Genomic DNA, 21,733 nt, shown 5'->3' on the forward strand with positions numbered 1-21,733 from the left:
CATAAGAGTCTGAAACATGATTTATGATTGGATGGGGATGCAAACTGTGGCGCCCTCATGGAGATATATGCAGACGGCCAAGCAATGGTGGTCCACCAACAAGGGACGACTTGGCTACTCTAGAAAGGCGGGAATCTCCCTGCAAATGCTTGTCTGTTGGAAAATCTGAAACGAAAGAAATGCTCGGGATCTTCCGTAACAAGGAATTAGAGCATGGTTAATAGTATAGCCAACTGCTGACTATAAGTCATCTTATAGCCCATCTTATAGCTAGCGTGTACAATAATTAGCTATAAAAGAGTACTATTTTTATCATATATGCCCGATATTTCATTCTCACAAAGCACCTAGGAGCACGTGCTAGAGCTAGCTCTTCATGAAGAGCCCGCTTCCCTTCTCTCTGCTCTTCTCTCTCATCCAACTCAATAAAAATATAGTATTTTAATTCTTACAGCCTGCTGACTGTATCTTATTGTACTTGCTCTCAGCGATCACGGGAGTGATGGCAATAATCAAGGAGGAGGCAAAGACATGGGTCATAGGAGGGGCTAGACTTCTAAGCAATTTAATTCTGGGAGAGTGATTCCTTTTGTTATCATTGGACCTGTGTGGTCCTTGTCTAAACTTCTTCTTATTTAATGAGATGTGGCAAATTAAGGTTTTGCCCCTGTTTAAACTAAAATCTCAACCTAGCATCAACACAGAAATTAAGTTTGGCGCAAACAAGCAACCCACGTTCTCAGCAACTTGTCCGATAAGCCTCTCTACATAAGCTGCCATCTCTTACGCCCACACACATATACACCAGTTAATTCAGAACCAGTACCAAACGGTCGTGAGAAGAACGGAAGGAAGATCCCGTAGCAACACCATCGAGATCATCAATGGTACGTGAGTTGTGGCTAGCGTGAGAACCTACTAGTACCATATTTGCTAGCTGAAGTCCTTACCTTATTTGTATAGGAAACCGTGACGAAAATGGGTCCTTGCGGTGGCGGCGGCGGCACGAACCGGGATATGGACGTCCGTGCCGTCAACCGTATCGTCAGGGTCGTCGTCCGCCACGGCTACGCCATCGACGCCATCTCCTGCCAGTACGAGCGCGACGGTGTGCAGGAGCAGACCGAAGATTGGGGAGGAACCGGCGGAGCCCTCTCTGAGGTAATTTAGTGTCTAGCTTACTACTAGGAGAGCGCAACGGCCTAGAGGTTTCATTGCATGCGTACGATCCATATATACTTACTCGATGCATTATTGACGGTTCATCGATGTCTAATTCTTGAATGTCCAGATCCGTTTGGGCCCGGACGAGTACTTGACCGGCGTCAAAGGCCACATCGGCAGTTTCATGTTCGTAACTTGTCTGAAATCGCTGACGTTGGTGAGCAACCTGCGCAGCTACGGGCCGTTTGGGAAAGAGGATGGCATGGAGTTCACGCTCTCGGCGCCGCCCGGCGGTAGGATCATCGGCTTCCACGGGCGTTCCTGGTGGCTCCTCGACGCGATCGGCATCTACGTCAAGGCTTGGAACTTGCCCCCTCAAAAGACCAAAAAAGACGGGGAGCGGAGCTGACAGGCATCATCCGGCCGGGAGCTGCGCGTTGACGACTGTGTACGGGATTACGCGGCGGCCCCGATTTCTTCTTCCCTCGTTTTCCTTTGCTTCCAGTGTTGTAAATTGTAATTGTAAGCCGTGTACTGTCTAAATAAAAAGTGTCAGGATCGTGCAACAAGTGCTTCTCTTCTTGTGTCGTTTCCACATGTGGATCGCGAGCCCTTTTTGCATTCTTTCTATGTCTATTTGTCGTACATGTATATTTCGCATCGGCATAATATATTTAGTATTCAGCGACTTTATCAAATTTTATGATTATTGGATTTAAATATGAATTATTGTGTGAACTATGTCATTTGCCTATTTTAACAATTGTATACTAGTACATTATTGGAGTGTATATTTTATCTAGCAATACTTTACGTGTCAAAAGGATAAATAGGACGCAATGAAAAATATGGTTAAAATAGAGACATGTCCGTGTCTGTTTGTGGGGGGCGTTGGGTGCAGCAGATAAAAAGCCCGCATGAAAGTATCCGGCCTACCCCTAAAATGGAAAACAACCATAAAATTCGGACACTATTTGAGGGGCGTCGTTGAAGTTACCTTTAAGCAACTCCAGTGACACCCCATTTGAAACCCCTTTTATCCTTTTCTAATCCGCTTTAGTTGTTTTGGGGGTGTCACGCGGCCTGTCCTTCCGGTGTACCCAACGACGCGTTCCATTTTGGAGTGGGACTACATGCCCATTTTGACTCATTTTAAACCAAAAGTAAAATTAGCTAAACTTAAATACATAAAATTGAAAGTCAAAATATAGCCCACATAGTCCAAACAATTGAAAACATTACATAAAAAATTAAAAAAACTAATAACTATGGTTTTTAAACTCTAGGCTTCATTGTCGGACTAGATGACAGTCAACGGCCCAAACGTCATGGTGGCGGGCGGTGCCACCTTCTATGTGGACGCTTGTTTTGCCGCACCAAAAAATATTCATGAGATTCGAAAAAAATAATCATGATAATATAGAGTTGCATCCTATTTTGACCACCCGCAATGTGGCATCTCTCCAACATCGATGGGGGATCATTCTAGGAGAAGTGAACAAGTACGTTGGCTGCTACGCACAAGTGACCAAACGGCCTCAAAGTGGGATGGAAGTAGCAACTCATGTAAAAACTCAATTGCCTCATCTTATTGTCGTTTCAATCTGCTTCTTGTGCTAATATGTATGTTTCTTGTGCTCATATGCTAGACGGCGGTGGCGGACACTTTGTATCATGAGGTCAAGAGGAAGCCATTTGCTTTTAGCCATTACTGGCTATTATTGAATGGCAAGCCAAAGTGGACACAAGTTGTCGCCGATCTCAAAGCCGGCAAGAAGAGGAATGATGGTTCAAGCTCCCACCAATTCATTGGGTTGGACGATGAGGTTGTCGTCATCAGTGAAAGAGCTACCGCGCCAAAGCATAACCGACAAGTCATAGGAAACAAGTGGAAGAAGGCAAGGATCTCCAGTGACGCCTCTGCTACTAAATTTTCATCCACATGGACGGGCATTTTTTCAACAAGGGGGGACAAGAAAGAGGAGAGATATAAGCTCATGTTGGATGCGCAAAAGGAGAGGATGGACTGGGACCAGATGAGAGGAGAGAGGAGGCTTGAAATCGAGAGGGAGAAGATCGAGTTGGAGAAGCAAGAGGCGGCGATCAAATGGGAACTCAAGAAGGCCAAGACTTTTGGAGAGATTGAGCTAGAGAAGGAGAGGTTGCAACTCGCACGGTACACGAAGGATGCGAAGATCATGTTGGCGGATGAATCCGTCTTGGACGAGCATGCCAAGAAATGTCTTGCGGAGAAGAACAAGGAAATCAACGACCGTAGGGCTCCGGAGGCGGCAGGAAATCAACGACCGTAGGGCTCCGGAGGCGGCAATGGCGGTTGCAGCAGCGGATCGGGCGGTCGGGATGCAGGCAGAGCAGGCTGTCCGGATGCAGGCGGAGATGGTTGTCCGGATGCAGACGAAGATGGCTGTCCGGATGCTCACGGAGATGGCTGCCTAGGCGAAGTCGGACAAGCTGGACGACGCATGGATGAACTCGTCCGACCAGTGATCGGATAAGCACCCATGTCGCTTGGACATTGATTTTATTTTGACATGTCCAGTTTGTTGAACTATGATTTCATTTGCTTTTGTTTTGAACTGTTGAATTCAGACAATTTATATCGGATGATCGACATGCATGGATTTGAGGATTGCATTTGATGTATGTGGATGTGCGGTGCAACATATGAGGAGCCGGCTGGCGCTGTCTGCGGACGCACACGCGGACGTATAGGGACCGGATTTGCCAAGTCCTGCTGTAGATGCTCGTAGACCCAATGTGTATGTTAAAAGATGATGGAAATTGATGTTCCATGAATTGTTCTATCTATATCATTGAACTATGAATTAAGTTGTCTTGACAAACTTGGACCATCCGGAATTGGAATCATCCTGAACTGGAATCAGAAAAGCCAAATTTATGGTAGTGGCTAAAATTGTTTATGAACTGCATTTTAAACTTTCATTTAAACATCCAGAGCAAGGAATTCTTTTGGATCAGTCCACAAATTCAAAACAGCCCACATTCATTTCAGTTAAACATCACAAGTTTCATTCAAATCTTATGATTTGTACAATGTGAAACCACGGTCTGAAACCAGCTTGGAGGTGACACGGCAGAGGTGACACAGCTGGATAACCACGGGAGGAGCAAAGACTTGAGGCAGGTGGGGAGGTTGTAGAATCAGAAGCACTTCTATGGCATCCTCCTCTGGAGATGACCTCAATCTAGACCATGACAGGTTTGGCATCTCCTCATAATCCTTATTCTGTAGTTGGGCTTCTGCTGCATTCTCCTTGCTTAGCTTGCTGATAATATAGATCTTCAATTCACCAAGCTTGTTAATATTCTTCATCAACCTAAAGCCCCTGCTCATCAGTGGCTATAAAGTTCTTCACGAAAACTTCTGGACCTTGAATTGCGTTGAAATCCATCTGATTCAAATCTCTGTAAGCATATTAGACTACTGATGAAGTCATCTGGCAAGCTTTCTAGCATGCATTTCTCTAGACGTAAATCTGCAGATTATAGAGCCGACGGAACTCGGTGGGGAGACTCTTGGAAGGTGAAGGATGCTTCAAGTTGCCATTAGCAGCTGGTAATTCATTAACAGAGACACAAACAATCACATGCACACACACGAGTTGGCTCCACCAATTTTCTCAAATACTAGTTGGAGAATATTGCAATGGACCATTAATGTATGAAATGATATAATTCTACTGCATTGTAAGTAACATCTAAGGCCCGGGTAGATCATTGCTCGTTTTACATAGTACGATTTATCTCTCTAGATTTCGATCACTCGCATGGAAAGAACCACTCCGACCTGGCGCTTTCTAGCTGGTGACCTCCGCCTAGTGAAACTAGACTAACAGTACATGTGTTCATGTCATACACGCAGTAGCTGGGAATACTGACGTGACGACACTCATGGCACTTGCACGAGCTGGCACCGGCGACGGTCCTCTTCAGGTGCCAGTCAACGCCCAAGATGTACACACAGTTCCCCCGTGGGAATCTCGGATGGCATTGCTCTGGCGATCCAAAAGCCCTGCAGCAACTCGTGCTGAGGAACAGAACTTGGCCTCCCAGGTCCTTCACCTCCAACCATTGAACCTTGGGCAAGCACGCCTCGAACACCTGCAGATTCATTGCCCTCCGTTGATCATCAACCACGACACACATGGCCTTTCTGCTCCACCGTACCATCAGTAGTTTTTTCTTATCAGCTGACACGACCAGGTGGCAGACGGTGTTGTTCACGGGTTGAACGGATGGGCTCATCTTCATCACATGCTCGCAGCGATGGCGGGCGAGGTCATGGGAGAAGAGCTCCCCTGAGTGCGTGACGGTGAAGATCTTGCCACGGTAAGATGCCATGTCCACGTAATCATCACCAGTAAGCAAACGGCCTCCGCTCAGGTCGGCCGGCCAGAGGGGCGCAATCATGAAGGTCCCTCCGTCAAGAATCGTCACGAACGAAGAACACATGACGATCTTTGATGGCTCCTTGCAGTGCCACAGGATCTCGATGAGGGCATCCGATGCGTGGAAAGGGTTGCGAAGGTACAAGCACCATCCTCCTCCACCATGGATATTGTCATGGCAGCAGAGGATCCAGCCGCCGGAGGAGCCGTGGCAGCAGCGGCCGAAGCAGAGCACGTTGCCGTCGAGGCTCTGGTAGGTGCCAGGACTGAGGTTGAGCCATGGCGTGGCGCCACGTGTCGGCAGCTGGTGCTGCACAGCAAGGCGCCAGGAGCGGCACACGGCTCCGAAGCTGAGATGGTCGGCGTGCGAAGTGAGACGGCCGAGGATGAGGCCGGCCAGATCCGGAGGGAGGTCCAGCCAGGGAGAAGGGGCCTTGCCGCGGATAAGACCGGCCCGATCCGGAGGGAGGTCCGGACAGGGAGAAGGGGCCTTGCCGAGGATGAGACCCATGGTCGATCAATCAGGCTATCGCCTCTTTCTTATTGCAATCAGACCCATGGTCGATCAATCAGACCCATGGATGAGACCTAGGGTAACTTCGCCATCACCATCTCTATCCAATTCCTCAAAGAATCGCTTCCCTGCAGCAACCATAAAATACCCCGGTGAAATCTTGCTCTAAAGGATTGCAGTGCATAGTCCAAGTAGCATTTACTAAAATTGTAAAATGATAAGATGGCACGGTGTATTGACTGCTAATGTGCAAGTAAAGCTCACAATTCCATGGGGCTGGCTGCTAATGTGCAAGTAAAGCTCACAAGCCTAAAAACCATTTTCTACGTAAGCAGAGCAGAAGAATCTCGTATCAGATATCAAAATCACACAATTAGCACAGATCCTCAATCTGCATACTGGAAGGTCGTCTATGTGAATAAGACAAGTGTGCAGTTCCCAGCAAAAAAAAAAAAAGGAGAACTGCACAGTTAAGACTAATATATACTCCCTCTGTTTCCTTTAGATATCCCACTACGGACTACATACGGATGTATATAGACATATTTTAAGGCGTAGATTCATTCATTTTGCTTCGTAGTGAAATCTCTAAAAAGACTTATATTTAGGAACAGATGGAGTACATCATTGGGAATCAACAGTTATCATACAGTTCTTCCATTTGGAACCATATAAGTTTCTGACAATTACAAAATCATCAGCCTATACACCATATAGGCAAAGTAAGCATAATGCGAGGAATTCCCGGAGCTGGAAAACGGTGTTACTATACCTTGGATTTCTGAATACCGGAAGAAGTCGAAGTCCAGCTTCTTCTTGTCTGGATGGCTGTCCAGTGAAGTCGAGAATCTGCCAACCAACCGGTTGTGGAACTAACTCAATGGGATGTTGAGCAACTGTCCGGCAAACTTGTGTGATGGCTGTGCACTATGAGCACCACCGTACGCCAACCCCGAGGCTCAGACACCACAAATCAACTCTCCGATCCTTGTTGCTCTTCTAAAATGGGGAATTTGGGGGAAGATATTAGTTTACTTGTGCATATATAAAGATCAGGCTATTGTCCATCACTGCCTGCGTTGACTACCTAGGCTGCATGCAATTCGCATAATATCCATCACTAGATGTAATAAGGAGCTGAACAAAAACAGTCTACTGCTACAAATGGGGAATTTGGGGGAATTACCTGTGCTGCCCTGCTGCTGCAGGACTGGCCTCAAAAAAATAAATCTGTCCGGCGGGCAGGGATCGGATATTGGAGCCTCGTAGTTGGAGGAGAGCGACGCAGGGCTCGTCCGCTCATGCGCCAGCAAGCAGTTGGCCGGCAGCACGACGGCGCGGTGCCGCGGCCGCACGGATGGTAGAGAACCTACCTGGCTCGGGGGGGAGGAGAAGGTGCGCTGCTGCTCCGCGAGGTGACGACCGACGGGGGCGGCTGGTCCGCGCGACGGCGGACGGCTCGCTCCGGTGGCCGGTGCTCCCCTGGCTCCGTGGTCCCGCGGCGCGGCTACACAGTCCTGCGGCTAGATTGATGCTTCGAGACGGGGGAGGGGGATGGGGATGCCGTCGTGAGTTCTTTTTTATTGTTGGGCGGTAGTGTGGCGACCCTAAAAAAAGAAGTAGAGTGGCGACTGGCGAGGAGAAAAAGCAGTGGGGCAAAAAAAAAAATTGCTAATCTAGATTTTGATATTTCATTTTTATCACTCCTAGATTTTAACAATTATCATAATTGTTTTATTTTATTTTTATCACTCTTAACTTTTGACAATTATCATTATCGCCACCCTGAACTTTTGTTTTTTGCCACAAGGTGACAATTGTGATACTTTCTCTGTCCTAAAATAAATATCGTTGATCTAGTGTAAATTTTATATTAATTTAATGCTAAATCTTACACTTATTTTGAACGAAGGGGGTAACTGTTAAAAGCTAAAAATGCAAAAGTGAAATATCAAAATCTAGAGTGGGATAAAATATATTAGCAAAATCTGAAATGGCAAAAACAAAATTTTCCCAAAGCAGTGAGATGGGAAAGCAAGCACTGTTGTTGCCAAGCCGCTAGGCCATACAAGGAAAACTGTTGTTGCGAAGCCGCTGGCCGCTGGGCCATACAAGGAAAACTGAATGAGCCCAGATATAAAGCACATATATACACCAGGAAAAGTGCCATTGCTTGAAGGGAAGCTCACAAAGTTAAAAGTAGAATGAGACGTTGTTATTCTAACATACTGACCCGTCATATACCTCCAGCTTCATTACGAGGAGCACAAGAACACACCGCCCATCAATATCAACAGGGTCATTTCTACCCGCCAAAGAAAAACATGGTCATTTCCAAGTATTCGGCCCGATGCAAAAATGCAAATGAAGCCTTGAAATTTTATAAAAGAAATTGTAGATAAAGGATACTTTCACTTACATTATGTGTTATTTTATACAATATTCACATATATATACCAAATATACAATATTCACAAATCTAGCAAATATACCAATTATCTTCCTCAAACAATTCAACCCCAAAACAATAAACATGTAGTGGTTTATTAATTAACCAGAGAATTGATGCACATGTATCGAATGCTCATTAGTCATTAAATTATTGAAAGAAAAAATAGCCTAAAATAAAACTGCTTTGGCTTGGACGTACCTGATGGACATGGATTGGTCGCTGATGCCTAAATTAGAAACCCTAGTCGATCTGGCCTTAGCCATGGCGTTTAGCCAACGGTTGCCTCCTACTTTGCTTGGGGGCGTTGGCCCTTACTAGTTACGGCTGATTCCTCTGGAATTCATGGCGGGAGTTCTGATGTCCTTGTCGATGACAATTGTTAAATCTTCGTGTAAGTTTCCCTAGGGACCGGCGCCCTAGAACCGCAGTCGCTATCGTTGAACCTTTGAATAGATTTGAAGCACCTAACACCAGTAAGCATGAACAAGCCGGTGGGAAGTCTTCGTGCAAGTTTTCTTAAGGACCAACGCCATGGAGCACGCAAAGAGAAACCTTAACCTCACTGCCTCAAAGAGACGACAAGAATCTATGTCGGAGCTCCATCAACTACGTCTAGATGGATGAAATTGCGGAGGACCAAAGCCTGGAAGATAAATTCAAAGAAGAAGCGACGCCTTCCACCCGAGGACCGCATCTGCGAGAACCAAAAAAACCTAACATACACTACTAACCAGATGTCTACTACACAACTTTATTCTTGTAAACGTTGTTGGGCTTTCTAGCGCAGAGTTTTGTAGGACGACAACAAATTTCTCTTAAGTGGATGACCTAAGGTTTATCAATCCATGAAAGGTGTAGGTTGAAGATTGTCTCTCTTAAATAACCCTGTAATCGGATACAAGCAATTTCTTGTGTCCCCAACACACCAAATACAATGGTAAATTGTATATAGGTTCGCTAATTCGATGAAGAGATGGTGATACAAGTGTAGTATGAATAGTAGATATAGGTTTTTGTAATCTGAAAATATAAAAACGAAAAAGTAGGAAGTGGCAAACAACAAGCAAAACGTTATATCAACGCTTAGAAACAAGGTCTAGGGTTCGTACTTTCACTAGTGTAATCTCTCAAAAGTGCTAGCATAATTGAATCATATAACCATCCCTCAACGTGCGACAAATAATCACTCCAAAGTTCCTATCTGGCGGAGAATATAAGATGAAATTGTTGTAGGTAGTAAAACCACCTCAAAGTTATCATTTCCGATCAATCTATTGAGCCATTTTTATAAGTGTCACAAAACAAGCCTAAAATTCGTACTAGAATATCACCTATGATACGTGTCAATCAACTCTAATGTCACCTAAATATTCCAACGTCATCACAAGTATTCGTGAGTTAATCATTTGACATGCATCAAACAATTTTAGATTCATCACGTTCAATCCAACACAAAGAACTTTAAAGAGTACCCTAAAGTTTCTATCGGATAAAGTAGGACGAAAACGTGTACCAACCCATATGCATAGATTACTCTCAATGTCAGCATGGGAATCCGCAAGTTGATACCAAAACAAACATCAAGTGACTCAATAGAATAGCCCATTGTCACCATGGATATCTGCATGCAAGACATACACCAGGTGTTCTTCAATCTAAAGTATTCAATTCAACATAACAAAGCCTAAAAAGGAAAGATTAATATCATCACAAGATAAAGAGGAAAGAACATCATATGATCCAACTATATTAACAAAGCACGTGGTACATCAAGATCGTGACACATCAAAAACAAGAGAGAGAGAGAGAGAGAGAGAGAGGGGGAGGGAGAGAGAGAGAGGGAGAGAGAGAGAGGGAGAGGGAGAGAGAGAAGGGGAGAGGGGGAGAGAGTGAGAGAGGGAGAGGGAGAGAGAGATCAAACACATAGCTACTCGTACATACCCTCAGCCCCGGGGTGAACTACTCCCTCGTCGACACGGAGACCGTCGGGATGATGAAGATGGCCTCAAGCGATGATTTCCCCCTCTGGTAGGGTGCCGGAAAAGGGCTCCGGATGAGATCGCTTTGCGGCGGTGGAGCGGAAGTTCTTTGTTTAGTTCTCGGGTTTTTGGTATTTATAGGAATTTTTGGCGTAGGTTTCACGTCAAGGGAGGCCAAGAGGCAGCGACAAGCTCGGTGGGCGCTCCGTAGGGGGGGGGGCGGGCTTGTGGACACCGGCCACCCCCTGGCACTTCTCCATTACTCTGTGGATCTCTTTTGTTCCAACAAAATCACCAAGAAGTTTCGACCAATTCCAATAACTTCTATTTTCTGCATAAAAATAACACTACGATAATTCTGCTGAAAACAACATCAGTTTGCGTTAGTTCCATTTAAATCTTATAGAAGTGCACCAAAACTATATAAAACTTGGATAAATATGGCATGAATACTTCATAAATTATCGATACGTCAGAGGCATATCAGGCGTTGAGATTACCCTTCCCGCCACCGTCCGCTGGAGTTTTGCACGCACAGGGGAGGTGAAGCCTGGAGTGGAGAGTTTGACCTAGCTTCCAAGGGACAAGGGAGGAAAAGATAAAGAAATAAGCGGAGGATATTGAATGTGGTAGACAAAACCTTTAATGGGAGATCATCACACGTGCACCAATATTGATGGGTCCAACCAAAGGTCAAACTTGAGATTTTTCATCTTTGAAGCTCTGCTTTGAGCCAACACCTCCAACAAGGTCACCACCATGTTAACATTGCTTGACCTATCCAAAGAAGAAAGATCATGGTTTTCACTCGGATAATGTGCCTAGTTTTCATAAAAATGATCATTGTTAGCAACCTCTCTACCAACTACCGCATTCTTATTAGCTAAATCCAGGCATTGACAGAGCCCCAACGCCCTCACCCCACCGTGCGGTGCTAGAGAAAACATCAGGAGTAGGCCGTGAATCTCATTGCCCGCATGTGGCCACTGCCATACCACCTTCAAATCCATGTCGGAGAAGGAGAGGGCCGGTTGACGATGGGTTACAACCACATCAAAAGAAATTCAAATCCGCCCAATGCCAAAGAGTTGGTCATTACTGCAAGCTCCTCGTCCTAATATAGCTTTATTCAGCGCATGTCGTGTTGCTGCTGGGGAAGAGGGGTTGAGAGGAAATGGGTCGAGTAATATTCTTTGAAAGCCTAAAACTACACGAGGGTTAGGAACCATGAGACTAGGATCTCACGGATCATGCGATATCAGAGGCCTTCATGAATCATCGCATGTCGCATGGTGGATGTGCCGAGGAACGGAAGTTGAATCATCTATAAATTGATAAGAGTTGAACAATCTTCTTCGAACCGGCTAAAGCATCCGGGAAACATAATCTCTCCCTAATAATAAAGCATCGATGGCTTCTATCGTCCGTCGTCGGCACTTTTGCACAAAAGTCCCTCCGCTTATGGGTATTCAACCCGCAATCCCTATGTAACTGGAAGAAAACGTTTTGTCATCTAGTCCCCTCTCCTCCCTCCCTCCCTCCCTCCCTCCTCCACCCATCCAGGTCAGTTTCGCCGCTTTGCTCCTGCTGACGGTTCCGTGAGAGCGACGCGGGGCGAGGCTACCACCAACCAACCACGGAGTGGGCCGACGGAGCTTTGATGCGCCAGGCGCGGCCTCCCCCCGTCCTTTGATGGGCAACGCATGCGGAGGTTCCCTTAGATCCAAGTACCTGCACAGCTTCAAGCACCCCGCCTCCCAGCACCACGACCCCGACCGCGACTACGACCACAACACCAACACCAACCCCGCCACCGTCGTCGACTCCCGGAAGAAGCAGCCCGGCACCAAGACGGACGGCCACGCGGCCCCCGCGCAGCCCACCACGGCCATGAGGCGTGGCGGGGTGGGCGCCCCCGCCGACCTCGGCTCTGTCCTCGGCCACCCCACGCCCAACCTGCGCGACCTCTACGCGATGGGCCAGAAGCTGTGGCAGGGCCAGTTCGGCACCACCTACCTCTGCACCGAGCTCGCCACGGGGGGCGACTACGCCTGCAAGTCCATCTCCAAGCGCGCTCCGGGCCTACAGATCGAGCGGCGCTGGATCGAGAGCAGGACGACGACTGCAGGGATGCGAGAGGGCGAGGAACAGCAGGGAAGCAACGGAGGTCGGTGCGAGGCGAATCATGTCGGGATCCAGTGCATATTGTAGGCCGGGGGGGCTGCATGACTACCTGCTCTGGCAAGGGGAACACGACGGTGGTGGTGGCGAGGAGGCGGAGGCAACCGTTGTCGTCGGGGCAGGGAGCTCCTCTCCTCTGCTTTGGGCGCGAGGCGGATGAAACACTTGGGCTACAGAGCTGCGTGGAGGGACCAGAGAGTGGTGCGGGTGCTGGATGCGACTTGGTACAGGTCCCCGGTGAGATGGCGATGGCGTAGAGGGGATCTGGACACCGGCGGGTCCTTGGTCGACGACGCTCGGGCATCAGGCGACCATGGTCGTCTCTCTGTCGAAAAAAAAAAGACATAGAGAGCTCCTAGAGAAAAGAAGCATGGGAGAGAGAAGAAAGATGGAGGAAGAAGGGGAGGGATCACAGAGGACGCGGAGGAGGACGCGTGACTGAGGAAGCAGCAGGTTGTTGTCGTCCATATCACACAGCGCGCGATTTCTTTGTGGTCTCTAGGCTAGCCACATGTAATCCATCAACTAAATGTATTATATTCTTATAAGTGCAACCAGCGTTCAAATTTATTTGATTTTGAATTAACAAGGTTGACTATACATTATGTGTTCTCAATACCTTGATTTGACCATCGTAGAATTGCTAATCCGTTGGAGCGCACCGACACTTTCTTACTCTAGATGAGGAGCCATCAACCATGCCCCGATGACCCGTGGTGTGTAGATGTGTAGACAGTACGACGAGGATGTTTTAACGGACGAGGAGGAGCTTGCGATTTCTAGACTCCTCCTGCCCGACATGCCGACACACTAGGAGTACTAGGGTCCGATGTTTTATTTGTACATGCTCCCGGTGCAACGCACGGGTTCTTTTGCTAGTAGTCCTAATGACGAATCTTTTTTTTTTTTTTTGAGAAAACCCAATGACGATTCTATTTGTTACTTCCCGTCGCTCTTATATTTCTTTATGGAGGGAGTAGTGTTGAGTTGTGATTTCTTAAAGACACCACTGATTTTATTCATATCGTGCAAAAACATGATGTTGTTTTAGAGATCTTAGTGCATTTGGCACACAGAGAGAACAAAAATATGCCATAGCCCATAGGCCAGGCCGAGACGTGTTCTCCCTCCCTCGCTTTCCCCCTGTCAGCTCCCTCCCCTTTCCCATCATCCTCGGGCGGTCTGGCCAACAAGGTCTCCTCCCTCCCTCCCTCCGCCCTCGCTCGATCCGAATTTCCGGCCCCTCCTCGCTCGATCCCCGCCCCCGCTGCGGTCGCCGATCGGCCATTCGCGCCCGGCCTCCCCTCGCCGCGGGGCGCTCGCTCGGAGGGCTGGGGTGCAGCCGAGGCGGGCGGCAATGCCGGAGCCACCGGCGGGCCAGCGCTTCTCCGGCCTCCGCAGCGCCCGGTGGCGCACCGATCTCGGCGTCCTGCCCGGCTCCCCCGACGTCCCCACCAACGAGCTCCGCCGCGCCGCCGCCGACTCCCGCCGCAGGTCAGGCCCCACCGCTTCTTGCAATGCTCTTGCTCCCGGCCGGCGAAGGTTCAGTTTCTTGAAACGCTGAGCTACAGCATACAGTGCTCGCTCCCGTTCTATGCCCCCTGTGTTGTCGTTAGATCAACCGAGCCTTCTACTTTGATCGGCGCGTATGAAAAACACAAGATCAAAATTCAGGCACCAGCCCGGGTTTTTTCGGGAATGGACTGTTGCTATCCTGTCTCGGTGTTTGATACGGCTCGATGTTAACGAACCCGCCGTCATGGTGCTGGACTGTAGTGAAGCTACGTGCATATACGCTTCACATTTGCTAATCATCGCGAGAAGTTACATTTCTCTGAGCATTCATTTATTTAATTATCGTTTTCAAGGAATTTGTAAATCATTTGTTATTCTATACTAGGGGCAGAATATGCAAGTTTGTTAGCTTCGAGGGTTTAGACTCCTGGCTTCCAATTGGTGTTTGTTGTTGTAGGTATGCTAATTTGCGGCGGCGGCTGCTGATAGATCCCCATCTCTCCAAGGATGAGGACGGCGCTCCTGATCTTGTTGTGGAGAACCCACTATCACAGAACCCAGGTGGGTAAGCTTTTCCTCAGCTTGACATTGCTTGCGACACTGGGCTTTCGCCTGAAAAGCTTCCACTTAAATGCTTGTAGATTTAGGCTGTTACATCGGATACTCTGGAGCACCTTGCTCATACCACAATAGTTACTGAAATAAAATAGATGATGATCTGTCACCATCTGTCTGGTTAAATGGTTGATGCTAGATGATTCAGGGGAAGGCAGGGTGGAATAAGGAGGATAAAGTGGTAAGGTGTTAATTCAGATAGGCCTTTTTTCTGAGTTGCCAACAACCATGACTCACCGCAAGCTCTCAGCTCATAATAGACCGGTTACAACCAACAGAACATGCTGTTGTTTTCTAAAGCAGTTATTCATTTTCTTTGCTCCACATGTATCCTCGGCAATGCAAGAAAGAGACATCTTTCACACGTTCTCTGCATTTTTCATGAAAAGCGCGACAACATTCAGTTGCAGCAGCTTTTTTTTTTGTTCTAATCATTTTGTGCCTCATGAATGCAGAAAGCACTTGGGGTCAATACTTCAGGAATGCAGAACTGGAGAAAATGCTGAACCAAGATCTGTCCCGACTCTATCCTGAATTGGGAGAATTTTTCCAAACAACCACATGTCAGTCCATGCTTGAACGGATACTGTTAGTATGGAGCCTTAGATACCCAGAGTATGGATATAAACAAGGTATGTCATCAGTGTGTATTCAGCTATTGTGCACTTCTCATATGGCCTAACATTCAACTAAGAGAATTGGTTCATAGGCCCCGTATTTACTAATATTGAATGCGGAGCCATTCTTTTCAAGATATTTTGCAACCACAACCTGTTTGTTAAATAACTGTAATATATTGATGGCAACTGTAGTTTCGATGACACGAGCATATTGAACTTAAGTTTGTTTGTTAAATTAAGTAGCACCGTTTTTGCTATAGATGCACATCTTTCCCACATGTGTAACTCGGCATGCTATTTTAGCTGCTACATTATTTTTGTACTTACTAGGGGCTCCTCATGTACCCTCCTAATTGCACTAATACCTATCTATTTTTGTTGCACAATTGACAACAGAAATCACTTCTCACTTACAGGAATGCATGAACTCTTAGCTCCTCTGCTTTATGTCCTTCACATTGATGTGCAGCACTTTAAACAAGTTAAGGAGCTTCATGAAGAGCTTCTTGGTGATGATTTTGATGGCCAGACATTTCCAGATAGGTTTTTGCTGAACAGGAGTGACAGGACAAACAGTTCTGAGGGTAGTGCAGCTAAAATTAGAAGTTTGGATGAGCTTGATGCTGGTACTAGGGACCTCCTCTTGATAAATGATGCATATGGAGCAGAGGGTGAGCTGGGTATCATTTTATCTGAAAAGTTTATGGAGCATGATGCCTATTGTATGTTTGAGAATTTGATGAACGGGGTGAATGGTGCTCAAGGTGTGGTCGCTATTACTGACTTCTATTCTCTCAGTCCTGCAACAGAATCAAGTGCGGGTTTAACACCTGTAAGGGAGGCATCATCTGCCATATATCACTTGCTTGCTAGTGTGGATTCCTCTCTTCACAGTCATCTCGTAGAGTTGGGAGTAGAACCTCAGTACTTTGCACTACGATGGCTTCGAGTCCTATTTGGTCGTGAATTTACTCTCGACAATCTTCTGTTTATTTGGGATGAAATCTTCTCTTCGCCAAACCATTCATACTGTACAGACATAAAGAATCGGGGAGACTATCAGTTTAAGGTTTTATGTTCTCCCCGTGGTGCCCTGATTTTGTCAATGGCAGTCTCAATGATGCTTCATCTCAGATCCTCCTTGCTGGGAAGTGAGCATGCGACTTCTTGCCTGGTGAGATTGTTAAATTTTCCTCAAGATGTTGACTTGAAGAACTTGATTGAGAAGGCCAAGTTATTGCAATCGTTAGCTTTAGAAGCGAACCTTCCGTTGTCTCCTCTGACAGGAAAATCTCCCTTGACTCCACCCAATTATTGGGAAGAGACATGGAAGATGCTTCAGATGTCAGGAGACAAACGAAGTGGCAGTTCAACCTTTAGGATAAAAGGAAGGGGATTTTTAAGAAGAAGTGTGTCTAACACGGAATCAAATGTTTCCAGAACAGAAGGTGCAAATGTTGATATCAGCAATTCGACTTCAACTAGCCAGCCCGAGCCTATTGTTGATGAACCGAACGCTACTGATATAGTTCCTGTCAATTTGATAAACAGTTTACCACCCATGCCTACAGAACACCGAAAGGATTGTGTTAGCCAAGGTACTGCAGATATTGTTAGAAGTACCTCAAGCAGTCTATGTGAGGCAGGCTCGCATGATGGTTACCATACAACTTCTGCCAAGATTAAAGATCGTATTGGAGCAGCTCGTGAGTATTTATCGAGGAATAGGCCTCCATCGTCTCGGCGTCATACTGATCATGACCATGATACCCGTCATGAGGAAGAACCATGTGTTTCCCATGATGCCAAGGTGGTTAATGAGCCAGATCCACTCTCTTTGCATAATGATAATACTTATGAACCCAGTCAGAGTGATGGTAAGACTGATGAAGCAGTTACTACAGATCAAACATTGGAATCGGTGGGTTATCAGATAAATCAAGAGCATAGCATATGTTCTGACATAGGCCCAAGTTTGAAGGTGGCTGATAAGGAGTTGGTTGGAACATTAAGGTCTTTTGGTGAATCAATGGTTCAAAATATTCAGGTAACCATGCTTGACTAAAGCTGCTGATCATAAAATTTGAAGTATGTTACTGCAACCTGAACTTATTGCGACACATCAGTGTTGTTTTCGTAAAGAGTCAATGACATATATAGCTCATACCTAATTGAAGGTTTTGCTAAAGCTCCTACTTTATGTTGTTGCTCTATAGATCTATATTCTGCTAATTTTAGATACTGGTGGATTCATTTTTACAGTACATTTCATATATAAATCCCATGTTGAGTCTCCTATACAGAATAATAAAACTGAATTGTGTGTGTTGTTAAGTTTAGGAACCCAAAGCTCAGATCATGAATTGTTTATTCAACAGGTTATTGAACTACACTTTCGACCAAATTTACACATGGCATCAGTGCAAAATGGTCCCAGAAGCACAGAGCAAGCCAAGGCGCTTGCAGCCATCGAGGAACTCAAGAAGATCAGTGATCTTTTACGTCGTGTTTAACTAGTGCAACATCTATCTGCTCTGGATCTTAACTAGTACAGCATAACTATGTCTTTTGTACACATTTAACTTTCATTTGACAAGACCTCCAAATCAATTGTTGAGTGGTGCAAAAATACATCTTTTCCTAAGTAGTGTGTACATGATCCATGTAACATGATAAAAAAAACATAATTGTATAGCTGATCAAATCTTGGCTGGCTGTAAATTATGACTACATTTGATCAAATCTTGGCTGGCTGTAAATAATGACTGTACATTTGATCAATTATTTGCTGGATGTAAATAATGAATGTACATTTGATCAAATCTTGGCTGGCTGTAAATAAGTGGGGCTACAATCATTTTCTCTATTGCTCGCTTTTCTTTTGCCTGCTCTCCACCAATGTTGGATTTGCAAAAAATTGTCAGTGTCCATTTCATATTCTTTCTTTGGAAAGCCATATGGTGCTTTGCTTCATTATCAAAGGGTGTTGCATCTGTCTATCCATTGTACTGGCTTTTGTTTTTGTCGATATTAATTAGATCTAAGATGCCCTTGGGTGATTTTATGCATGTCATCCCGAGCGACTTTTCGTGGCAACTTTATTTGACGCGAGCCGGCAACTTTAGTTGTTAAAACATGGCAACTTTGTTCCAGTTCATTTCTTTTACAGAAAAGTTTGTTAACCTCACGTGAACTAAAGTTGCTATGAAAAACGTTCTGATTGCCATGCTTGAAATCCGAACGTTCGGGATTTATCATGTCTGAAAAGAAAATGTGTCACAGTGTTCATTAGCATCTGAAATGAGGAATCTGGGGATTTCATCGAGCCAGGGACATGATTCACTTAATCCAAAGCACTTGCTCTCATAATACATACGTGGGCTATCAAATGTATATTAGTGAACAGAGTTCCTTGTGAATTGTGATCCTACTGTCAATCTACATGGCATTTCTTTTATTACTAAATTCTGTACCAAAAAAATGTGTATCTGATTCTTGGGGGAACTAAGAACCTGCTGGTGGTGGCCAATGTGGCCACATCAGATTATTTGGAACTAAATTAAGACACTAGTGCTGACATACATTATAGCCATTTGTTTTGTACATATTGAGCTTGTTTATCTGAACACCTATGGCAAGATAGATCGATTTAAATCATTTAACGACTCTCCTGTAAAAAAAAAAAAACGTTTATGCCACTTTCACCCAAGCCACATCACAGATTCACATGCTACCACAAGGCGCAGCAATGAGACCAGAGAGTCACCAGGATTACAAAAACTGGGATTAACAAAAAGAAAATGAGGCACCGATCAAGGACAGTGCCTTTGTACCAACTGAGCAAGTCCACATGGATAAATTCAGTTCAACAACCAAAAGTTGATACGATGCTGCGATTTTTCTCATTCTACAAGTACAAGTACAGATGCTCCCGCGTATGCCAAACAATTTCTCTCATTCCTCTCCCAGCTACGATGCTGATTCTGTCGTCCTGCAAGCAGTGGATGCAAAGGTCAACACTGTCCAAAATGATTGCAAGATGAAGCATGACGGATGACACCGAAAGATTCTGCTGGAACAGAAGTTGCAAACCCTGAATTTTGCGCCGACCAAGCTAGTTGAGAAAAGCTATTGAAATTCATTGTATAAATCAAACTAGACAGAATATACATCTCTTAGTGATCTTGGAAGCATGGGAGGGACATTGGCATGGTCTCCCAGCTCCAACAACCTATGTCGAATATGCAATCATAGATAAACAGCAGGTCATCCACATAAAAGCTCTCAATAAGTGGATGCATCAGGATAGTTCCTACAGGATTACCCCTGAGAATGAGTAAGCTGAAAAACACTCAAAAGACCAACACACAAGGACAGGTACAAAAATGAATTCTCAGAAGGCTCCGATTCAAGTAAACTCAGCCTCCTAGGTAAACTATAGGTAAATGCAGTTGAGGCGTGACTAAAATCTCAAGTTCTCAATGTGTCTTGTCGCACACAAACCAAAAGCTGCTGAACAACACAGTTGTTCTAATTCTACAGGATCTGCCAGGGGATAACAACAATTTAAAAGGGCTAATACTCACTCCAGGTGTTGACATCATCACATGGCCAAAGAGGAACCTATTAATTATTATGCTCATCAAGAAATCCAGCGGCGGAAAGCCTCTTCACCAGCAACCTACCACTTATAACCAGAGTTCCGACCTTGCGGCGTATTTACACTCGACTTACTCAGGTAATGCAACAAAATGAATCTACTATAGTGCGGAATTGGAAATCCAATCTGCAGGGCACAGTAAAATCCAAGCATCCAATTTCCCCGCCCCTTAATCGACCGATCAAAACAGTGGGCATAGATAAGCAGTCGGTCAAGTCTAGAACAACACTTACAGGAAAACAAAAATTTCAGACTTCCATGGATGCACTTCGTAGCTGAAGATAGTAAACTAAGGTAGTTTTGCATTGGTAACAAGCACCAAAATCACGGTTCCCACTTGGACAAACTGAAACATAAGCCCCATGGCCTTAAACCAAAGTTAAAATCTCTACACAGTTATTAATTACTGAACCCAAAATCATACGGTACACAATAGGAAAAAAACTTGTTACAGTAACGCATAGCACGAATCACACAGCCAGATGATTTATTTCCATCAAAATAACCAACGGAATCAGTCAGTTCCTAATAAAACTTCAAACGCCCAGAAAGCTTACCGTCCATGCCGACGAGCCACGGCGGGCTCAGGCTCAGGCGACGGCGACGGGCTGCGGGGCGGCCGGCGGCTTCTGCGGGGGCTCCTTGGCGTCGGCGAAGTCCTCCTCGTTGTAGACGACGGTGAGGAAGAGCGAGCAGGAGGGGCAGCGCGCGATCTCCTCCCCGAGGCGGAGGTCGGCGAGCGTGATCTGGAAGAGGTCGCCGCAGGGGCAGGGGTACGTGTACGCCGCCAGCTCCTCGCTCCACTCCATGTCCTCGATCTCCACCTCGTCGTACGCCGACATCGTCGCGCGTCGCCGCGGTGGCCCAAACCCTAGCTCGCCCCCCCGGCAAAGGTTCTCCGATGGTCTCGCGCCGCCGCCACAAGCGCGTGGAAAGAAGGAAGGGAGGGAGAGGCCGCGTGCGAGGTGGGAGGAAAAGCGGGGGACGTTTCCCTGCTATGACCTTGCTTATCTTGTTATTTACAAGAGACCACAACTTTAAGGACCAAGGCGAAAAAATATTTTTTTAAGCTACTACTCCCTCCATTCCTAAATAGCGTAAGATATGTCAGGGATTACACTAGTAAATTACATATAGATATATAAAAATATATTTTAAATTATAGAGTCATTTATTTTAATTTATATATAGTTTATAGCACTGTTGGAAAAGGCAGTGCCTAGGCGCTAGGCAATGGCCAAACGCCTCGCCTAGGGCATACGCGAATCCTAGATAGGACATGCAAGAAACTTTTAACGAAGAGAGAAATCACACCATATTGCACTAATGTGTCAAACGTGTCGTATTTCAATGACAGTAGCTGATAGTTAACTTATATGTATGCTTTTAATTAAGATAATATACATATAATAACTATAAATACATCCTAATATTAGAAACTATGTTACCGCCTAGGCTACGCCTAGGGCGTTTATGGACCGCCTAGGCACTAGGCACAGGTCAACCGCCTCGCTTACGCCTATCGTTTTTTCCAACCTTGGTTTATAGTAAAAAAATTTAAAAGATCTTATATTTTTGAAAATGAAGATGGTAGTATTATTAG

General features: G+C 45.7%; 4 protein-coding genes across 7 annotated transcripts; 2 read left to right on the forward strand and 2 right to left on the reverse strand.

The window, feature by feature from the left end:
* The first annotated feature begins 794 nt into the window (after nucleotides 1-794).
* LOC123412206 (jacalin-related lectin 19-like) lies at nucleotides 795-1,643 on the forward strand. Its single transcript, XM_045105144.1, has 3 exons — nucleotides 795-887; nucleotides 964-1,161; nucleotides 1,292-1,643. The coding sequence occupies exons 1-3, from the start codon at nucleotides 885-887 to the stop codon at nucleotides 1,571-1,573; spliced, it is 483 nt and encodes a 160-aa protein (XP_044961079.1). The 5' UTR covers nucleotides 795-884; the 3' UTR covers nucleotides 1,574-1,643.
* Nucleotides 1,644-4,170: 2,527 nt separating this feature from the next.
* On the reverse strand, nucleotides 4,171-7,694 carry LOC123410006. 3 transcript variants are annotated; one of them, XR_006612956.1, is made up of 3 exons: nucleotides 7,295-7,694; nucleotides 6,881-7,107; nucleotides 4,171-4,611 (listed from the first exon to the last, which is right to left on the reverse strand). XR_006612956.1 is itself a non-coding variant. In XM_045102875.1 (3 exons), exon 3 carries the CDS (start codon nucleotides 6,103-6,105, stop codon nucleotides 4,966-4,968), a length of 1,140 nt encoding a protein of 379 aa, XP_044958810.1. In that variant the 5' UTR covers nucleotides 6,106-6,236; nucleotides 6,881-7,107; nucleotides 7,295-7,672; the 3' UTR covers nucleotides 4,738-4,965. The 3 variants fall into 3 exon arrangements, 2 of the variants coding, with proteins under 2 accessions (XP_044958810.1, XP_044958811.1); XM_045102875.1 differs by lacking the exon at nucleotides 4,171-4,611 and adding an exon at nucleotides 4,738-6,236 and having other exon boundaries at nucleotides 7,295-7,672; XM_045102876.1 differs by lacking the exon at nucleotides 4,171-4,611 and adding an exon at nucleotides 4,738-6,236 and having other exon boundaries at nucleotides 6,881-7,200; nucleotides 7,295-7,666.
* Nucleotides 7,695-13,860: 6,166 nt separating this feature from the next.
* LOC123407305 (TBC1 domain family member 5 homolog B-like) lies at nucleotides 13,861-18,336 on the forward strand. Of its 2 annotated transcripts, XM_045100409.1 has the most exons (5): nucleotides 13,861-14,214; nucleotides 14,693-14,796; nucleotides 15,306-15,482; nucleotides 15,887-17,517; nucleotides 17,849-18,336. In XM_045100409.1, exons 1-5 carry the CDS (start codon nucleotides 14,078-14,080, stop codon nucleotides 17,981-17,983), a joined length of 2,184 nt encoding a protein of 727 aa, XP_044956344.1. In that variant the 5' UTR covers nucleotides 13,861-14,077; the 3' UTR covers nucleotides 17,984-18,336. The 2 variants fall into 2 exon arrangements, with proteins under 2 accessions (XP_044956344.1, XP_044956345.1); XM_045100410.1 differs by lacking the exons at nucleotides 13,861-14,214; nucleotides 14,693-14,796 and having other exon boundaries at nucleotides 15,390-15,482; nucleotides 15,867-17,517.
* An 833-nt stretch (nucleotides 18,337-19,169) lies between these two features.
* LOC123407306 (diphthamide biosynthesis protein 3) lies at nucleotides 19,170-21,114 on the reverse strand. The gene is made up of 2 exons (XM_045100411.1): nucleotides 20,688-21,114; nucleotides 19,170-19,461 (listed from the first exon to the last, which is right to left on the reverse strand). The coding sequence occupies exon 1, from the start codon at nucleotides 20,970-20,972 to the stop codon at nucleotides 20,721-20,723; it is 252 nt and encodes an 83-aa protein (XP_044956346.1). The 5' UTR covers nucleotides 20,973-21,114; the 3' UTR covers nucleotides 19,170-19,461; nucleotides 20,688-20,720.
* Between the last annotated feature and the right edge of the window lie 619 nt (nucleotides 21,115-21,733).

The sequence above is a fragment of the Hordeum vulgare genome, chromosome 7H, assembly GCF_904849725.1.
Source record: "Hordeum vulgare subsp. vulgare chromosome 7H, MorexV3_pseudomolecules_assembly, whole genome shotgun sequence".
Classification (NCBI taxonomy): Eukaryota; Viridiplantae; Streptophyta; class Magnoliopsida; order Poales; family Poaceae; genus Hordeum; species Hordeum vulgare.